Source organism: Acipenser ruthenus, chromosome 10 (assembly GCF_902713425.1).
Source record: "Acipenser ruthenus chromosome 10, fAciRut3.2 maternal haplotype, whole genome shotgun sequence".
Classification (NCBI taxonomy): Eukaryota; Metazoa; Chordata; class Actinopteri; order Acipenseriformes; family Acipenseridae; genus Acipenser; species Acipenser ruthenus.
Window position 1 is genome coordinate 12,295,128 of NC_081198.1, and position 8,089 is coordinate 12,303,216.

At 32.4% G+C, this 8,089-nt stretch overlaps 1 protein-coding gene across 1 annotated transcript in view; it reads right to left on the bottom strand.

Moving 5' to 3' along the window:
- Positions 1-7,732, bottom strand: part of LOC117407159 (nuclear receptor subfamily 5 group A member 2-like) — a 48,936-nt gene extending 41,204 nt beyond the window's left edge. Inside the window, exons 1-2 of the mRNA XM_034011859.3 lie at positions 7,470-7,732; positions 3,237-3,368 (exon numbers count right to left, since the gene is read on the bottom strand). Coding sequence (XP_033867750.3) covers positions 3,237-3,368; positions 7,470-7,533 — 196 coding nt within the window. The 5' untranslated portion in view covers positions 7,534-7,732. The remainder of the gene's footprint in view (positions 1-3,236; positions 3,369-7,469) is intronic.
- Positions 7,733-8,089: the final 357 nt, after the last annotated feature.

An 8,089-nucleotide genomic window follows, 5' to 3' on the forward strand; every position in this document is an offset into this window, starting at 1 on the left:
TAAGTATAAGTATTACACTTTGTTTTTTTAAAAAAAAAGTTATTAAATATTTGCACCTACTCTGAAACCAGAAATAAAAAAAAGTTAATAAAATGCGGAATGTATATGCCGGTTATATTAATTAAGTGCGTACCGTATATAATTTTAAGTTTTATTGTTTACTTAAAAATAGAAAGACAGAAAAAAGTAGTCTAGGTTAAAATTAAAAAAAAGGTTTGTTTTCATTTACCATTTCCACTATACAGTACTAACAACAGCAACAACGGATCACTTTTGGAAATAATTTTACACAAGGCTGTATCTGTATTTCAAAAAAAAAAAAACTTCAGTTAAAAACAGTACCATGCACTCCAGGTAGGTTTCTTAATTGAATTAAAATGCTGTAATGTAGTTACTAGTTAAATGTTTTATAAACAGCTGTCTAACTAGTAAAGAAAAAGCCACGAGATAAAGTAAAAGACAGAAATGCCTATCTGCATTTGAGCGTTATAGCAACCGTCAGGTAATACCCAGGAAGTGGCAACGTCGGTTTTACTGAAATAAAACAAGGCTAGGCTTTTGATGTGATGGTGATGATAATAATAATAATAATAATAATAATAATAATAATAATAATAATAATAATAATAATAATATTTTTTTAAATAATGGAGTAAATAGCATTGTTATCAGGAAAGATTACTAGGCATTAAGAAATAGAAACTGTGCAACTTTTGTTTCGAAAAGCTGTTTAAACAGATTTCATTATACGTTTTGACAACTGATTTGTAATATCAGATCATATCGAACTTTTAACAAAATCTATGCAACCTTACCTCAATTCACTCTTCTAAGACAATTGTTGCTACCAGACAAGTGGTGTATGAAAGAATTATACATCTTTAAGCACCGTGTTTGCCATTAACAGAAGAGGGCATTTCATTACTGCAGATCCCACCTTTCCAATTGAGAAACACCAACCATAAATCCACCAAAATAAAACGGTTTACCATATAAGGTAAAACACATCACGTTTCTTCTAAAAACACAACGCGCACAGAACACAAAAGTGAACCAATAGGATGCGCTCTGAACATAGAGTTCAAAAAATCATTTTTACAATTATAGGCTATTATGGCATCTTCTGTTTAATATATGATGTGATTTATATGTGCAATTTCTATAATATTTTGTCTAGCCTATTGCCTACTCGAATATACACAATGTTGAAACACCGTTAAACTCACTCAGGCATGAATAACCGCCACTACGTCTGAATAAAATTTAGAAAAACGCCTGTTTAGAAGCCATAATCTAAGCACTTATATTCATATCTCACTGATATTCAAGCTCCAGAATTAAAATAATTCAACATTTTATTACTGAGCCTGTGTATTCCAACATGCTTTTGGCGTAAAAATGTTTCTACTTTGATTATACCACTCCATTCCTGGAAGAAACTAATCTAGCTGGACATTTGTCCAGATAAAGAGAGATATTAAGGACACTTTTTTCTCTGGATTTGCAGCTGTAAGTTGCTAAGTGGCAGAAATGAAGTCAAACACAGCAAATAGTTTGCTGTTTGAAATTAAACGGCTTTGTATTTATGTATTTGAAAATATAGGCTATGACCGACAGGTATAGTTTTACTTCTTTGATTTTTTTGAAAACTACCCAAAGTTAACAAAATTAAGGCAAGCGAACCACATAAACAAATAATAATAATAAAAAAAAAACTTTTAGAAGGCCTGCATATTAATCCAATAAAATTATTATTAATTTATTTTACAAAATAATATTTGCCCGATTTCGCTTTACAACATGATTATGTTATTTAAAAAATGTAGAAGGAACCTTGTGGGCACTTTTTAATTAATGCATAGTCTATTTTAAAATGACCGTTACTGTAGAAAGCAGCCAACGTGAAAACATCAATAAGTAACAGTTTTAAATGATAACATGCACAATTAAAACTATCAAAAAGTAGTCTGTTTATATTAAAAATAAGAACTTAGGTGTTCCACGTTTATATATATATATATATATATATATATATATATATATATATATATATATATATATATAATTAACAACAAGTTTACTGCACTGTGTTCACTTTTCTTTTTAAACAGCTGAAGAAGGTCCTGAAAATAAAATATTTTTTAATCTTTTAAACTTGTTGTGTGCATTTTTCTAAAACATTTTCTTTCACACACACACACACACACACACACACATATATATATATATATATATATATATATATATATATATATATATATATATATATACATATACATTTTTTATATGGAACACCTACCATTTTAGCATTAATGGTGATGCAAAACAATTCTCATTTTTGAATGTTTTCCCAGACTGCACTCAGCAGCTCACTTTTTCATCAAGCCGTATTATTATTACCTTATATTTCGGACACAGCACGAGCAGTTCATTTCGCAAGAATTTAAAAAAATTTTTTTATTATTATTATTATTTTAGCACCATGCACTTCTGTTTCCCTGCCTTCAATACAGCAACACGTTAAATATACTCACATTCTGTATTTTACTGCAGACTGTAAATACATGATCTCAAATCAATGCTTCATATACGGGAAATGTTACATTTCAAATATTACTTAAAATATGATTAAAAAGTCACTTATTGTAGATCTTGCACATATATTGCAGAATGAATAACGTTCAGTTTGTTAAAATATGACCCTACAATAGGCCTACGGTCGCAGTTTAGTTCCCAAGCAATTAAATGAAAGAACCCGTAAAGCATAAAGCATTTAATTCAATGTGAAACATAATTGTTTCAGGCTAATTTGCATGCTTAAGACTCCCATTCCAAGAAAGATATTTTACATTGCATGTTTCTAACATCATAAAAACCGACATAGGCTATACAAATTTCCTTTATTTACAAAATATCATAACCATTGCAAACTGGCTCCACTCACAGACGTGCGAGTGATTATGTGCAAAGAAACTATATATATGCTGACACTATATATAAATATATATATGCTGTCACATATATATTCATGGAGCGCAAACTTAACTGTCTGGTAACAGTCTATAAACTAGACTAATGAGTTATTATTGCAAACATCCAATCATATAAACGTTCCCCATTGCTCTGTATCATATCTTACTCCACTAAGTTATTGACGGTTGTTACGCGTTGATTTGTCACACCTTCCCAACATGTTATCACAAGTGATCACGAAAAAGAAACTGCGTTTTCCTTACCTTGCATGTTATCTGGCATGTGACAGTGTTCCCCATGCGATCGACCGAGTCCCAGGGATTCTGTCTCGACTTTAGGCAGCATGACAGCGCTGCTCGGCGGAACAGAGGGCTCGGCTCCGGCCGGCAGACCGCCTGGACATGGGGGTACACCACAAAGTCTCACTATACAGCAACTCGTTGAAAATCCAGTCTATGCCTCAAATTAGTCGGTTGCAGTAATTTAAACGATATGTGGTTATTTTCTGTTTCTAACAGAAGAAGAAGAGGTCATCTCGCAAACTGGCTGGTATAGGCTACAACCAAAAAAATATATATATAGATACGCTACGAACCCGGATTTCTATTTACGTACTACGTATCATGACAAATCGAGAGGTCTGTGTTTGGTGAAGCAGTGGAAAGTAATTCTGTACACTCGACCTGGAACTCGAGAAAAACTGTAATCTAAGAGATCAAGCCGATGTTTCAGAAGCTATCTGATCACCTGCGCCTCTATGTTTCTGACTGGTCTGTGTGCTGGATTAAAGTGTCAGGGATTTCAGGGTTGCAGAATTCAGTCCCCTCCTCAGTGTTGTGTCTAGCGTGTTCTATCTGTGATGTGTTGAGTTGTGAAGTTCAAACCTTTCCTTCCTGCCTTGTTTACTCATCACTTACAAAGCCCCCACCAATCAGGCTTCCTCAGGGGGTCTGACATCATCTTCTCCTTTGCCAATCATCGGCCGAGTAATTCAACATTTTCCAGTATTTGCTTAAACGGTCCTATGCTTATTTGTCACCCTGTACGTAAATTGCTATAGTAAAAGTTGAGCCTATAGTCACATTTTCCTCTTTTTTACGCTAACACGTTATTATTATTATTATTATTTATTTCTTAGTAGACGCCCTTATCCAGGGCGACTTACAATTGTTACATGATATCACATTATACATTATACAGATATCACATTATTTTACATACAATTACCCATTTATACAATTGGGTTTTTACTGGAGCAATCTAGGTAAAGTACCTTGCTCAAGGGTACAACAGCAGTGTCCCCCACTGGGGACTGAACCCACAACCCTCCGGTCCAGAGTCCAGAGCCCTAACCACTACTCCACACTGCTGCCCCAAACGTTAGTTTAACTGTGCATGTAACTCTAAACCGTTTGTTGTGTATGTTGCAACAATGAGCGCACCCATAAAATAAAGGACCAGGGAGCTCTAACTTTCTCAAGTGTATAGGAATAAACACAGCACTCGAATTTTATTTGTACTCATATTCATTAATGTATAATTTTAATGAAGAGTTCTGGCATCACAACAACAACAACAACAACAACAACAATAATAATAATAATAATAATAATAATAATAATAATAATAATAATAATAATAATAATAATAATTCAGTCAACATTTTAAAGACTAAATATAAACGTTTTATTTTTTTTCGTGATTTAAGCTTTCTATATTTGTATATGAAACTCATTGCGATGAAACACTACTATTTTATCTACTGTTCTGTATGCTAAATGCCCTAATATGTTGCAAAGGGCACCTTAACATTTTTAAAGATCTTTTTTTTTTTTTTTTTTAAACATTTGAAAAACATACAATGTTTGAGTGACAGATGTAGTAATATGTATTTCACGTATTGATCCATCTAAATGTATCTTCTAAATGGACGATGAGAGGTCGACAGTGTGTTTATTAGTGTGTGTGTGTCTATATATATATATATATATATATATATATATATATATATATATATATATATATATATATATATATATAACACTTATTAAACGGTATGCACTTCAAATATATATTGAAATAACACCTGGAATTTGTTACAGAGGTTACTTTAATTGCTGTACTACAAATCTAGTGGTTATTAAGGGCTATGAACATACTGATTTAAATCAAAAAATTTTCAAAACATTTTTTTTTGTCAGCAATTAAAGCCTTGATACTATTCCCTGTGCAATAAATAAATGATAATTCTGAAATTGTGAGGATACTTTTGTTTTGTGTTTTTATGTACTGCGGTGTCCCAAATTACTGACACACCCTCACTTGTCAATGTCAAATGCTTTAATTAACACTGATATCATTGCCTTTTAGGAAATGCATGTTATGTAGGCATGTGCACTAAATATTAACATTCTTATCAACACCTGTAGTTTTTATTTAAAAAAGATTTGAAATAAATTGTTAAAGCAACTTTTTTAAAAAATCGTGATTTTGTTTATTGTTTAGAACGTACAATACATTAAGGAGTTAAGGAGTTAATGCGTTTTCACATTCATATCTCGCGTTTAAATTAAGATATTATATACAATTATTAAGAACGAGGCTAGAATGTATAGACATCCACGTTTCCTAAGTGCTGATAGGCTACTCTAATATGATAAATCTGAATTGAAAAGATTGGAGGATGGCAATACTTTTGGGCACAGATGTAGGCCTAATGTCTATAACCTCAGGTAATGCAAAGTCAGCGGGTTCACTTTTTATCCAAAACAAATGCATGTTTTGCAGTTCGCCGCGGCTGATCACAGTAAAAGCAAATTATGCACCAATAAGCAATCCATTAAAAAAAAATAATTAAAAAAACATCAGTTTTAATGAAATGTGTTTCTTTATTGTGTCAACATCTGTTTGACAAAAGGAAGCGCACTACAAATAAAGATATAACGGCTCCCACTTTTTATTTGCTCACAATATACAAAATACAAATTTCTTATAAGCGCAGATGGATAAACACACACACACACACACACACACACACACACACACACACACACACACACAGAGAGAGAGAGATAAATAGAGAGAGAGAACAAACCCGCAATAAATTGTACTGTATGCTCATTATTTATGTATTTGTGAACTTATTTATATATTTATTTTACATAAAAGGTGTCTTCGTTTAACATGTGTTTAACTGATTAATTCAATCAAACACATTTTTTAAATATCAAAAATATGTTAGTTGTTTTTTAACGTTAAAACAGTTTTTGAATATTATGTCCGAGTTATTCATTTACTGACTTATTTAATAATTGTTGCATTGTTTCTCAATATTGAACAAGCGATAAAAAAAAACATCAAATGTGTGCGTTATTTCGCTAATCAGGTACACATATGATCAGGTTATTTGGAATTAAAAGTCGATTTTAAAATATGCAGTTGTAGGGTGATTTTTTAAACCTATTTTATTCTGGTAGATAATACATTAAATGCTTTCATCCAGCTAAATTAGAATTCAGCTTATTTTAGCAGCTAAACTTAAAATGTCTTGTTACTAAATACATTCTATTTTAACACAATACAGTGTAAAGTTAACATCACCGATGCGGCATTGTTTTGTAAACTACTACACTCGTGGAATTTAACCTGCAAAACCAAACGTTATGTTTATTTTGGTAACACATTTTTTTTTAACTATTAAAGCAAATTACCAAACTAAGATGCGTTTAATTACATTTTGCATTGTTTTATTTATATATATTTTACACTGTAAAGTTTGTTCATGTTATATCAATTTACGTCTAAATTATATTTACAAACAATAAACCGTTTTACTCAATTGATCTACAATCGCGGTGTTTAAATTCGTTTTTATACCAGAAACTACATTATTAAAAAAGAAAAAAAGAAAGAAAATCTTCAAACTAAAATATAGAACAAAACAACTTTTTTGCAGAGAAATATGAGTGTTATATTTTTATCATACTGGTGTTCATTTTATGCCTTACTATTCTCGATAATTAAGCATGCCACGTGTCATTCTGTTCACAGCCAATCGAAAGGTTAAAATATTTTAACTTTGACATATTTCAGGATTTGTATACCCAAAAATGCATTAGATACTATACACATATATAGACAAATCGATATGTTACGACTATAACTTTAATATAATTCCTGCATTGACAGAAAACCAAAAGAACATTGAACAATGCAGCAGCTGGGTCTAAAGCCCCCTCTTTTAAATATTAATAATCATAAGACACAAACTTATGTGAAAACCACTCATAAAATGTATAAGTGTGCATTTTATAATGTGGGAGTTAAAACACATCATGAAACTGCTCCTGGATAATAAACACAATGACAAAATTTTAAATTATCATTAACATGGACATACAAGTGGCAGTTGATGGGCGAGAAAGGATGGAACATAGATTTTATCAGTGATTCCAATGCATTTCACACAACCAGCTCCAAATGAGAGTCCTACTTACCTATAGCAGTAAGCTGATGTTTTATAGAATCCTTCCTGATGCCAAATCCAGGGCTAGAAGACATTATTGACTGCAAATGCTATACCCGTGAGGGTAGGTTGACCGTGAGAAGGTGCAACTTGTAAACTATTCCAGCCTTGGGACAAGAAAGACTACAGTAACCTTCAGAGAAAGTATGGGTAAAAAACAAACACACAAACAAAAAAACAGAAAACAGATATCATCCACAAATTTGAATGGGACTGAACACCTCCCATCCACTGGACTCTGCACTTTTTCTAGGAATAGAAACCAGAGGTAAGCCAAGTGTCCCATCTCATCATGGGCACTAATCAGGAGAATCAAAATCCGTGGCACCTGATAGGCTTCTCTTGATCACATGGCCTACAATAGGTTGATAAGGAGACCCTGTCATAAACTGACAGAAAGAGAGATAAGGACTCTTGGCAGATAATGACAGAGGAATTATTAACTAGTATGGAATGAGGGGGAGAATTGCTTTACAGGCCCCCCCGACTGGAAAGGATGGTAAAATGGAGGTCAAAAGACCACTGTCAGTGAGTGGATGTACCTGTGCAAACATTAGCCCACTACTGCAGGGCAGTTATAATGCTGCTTTC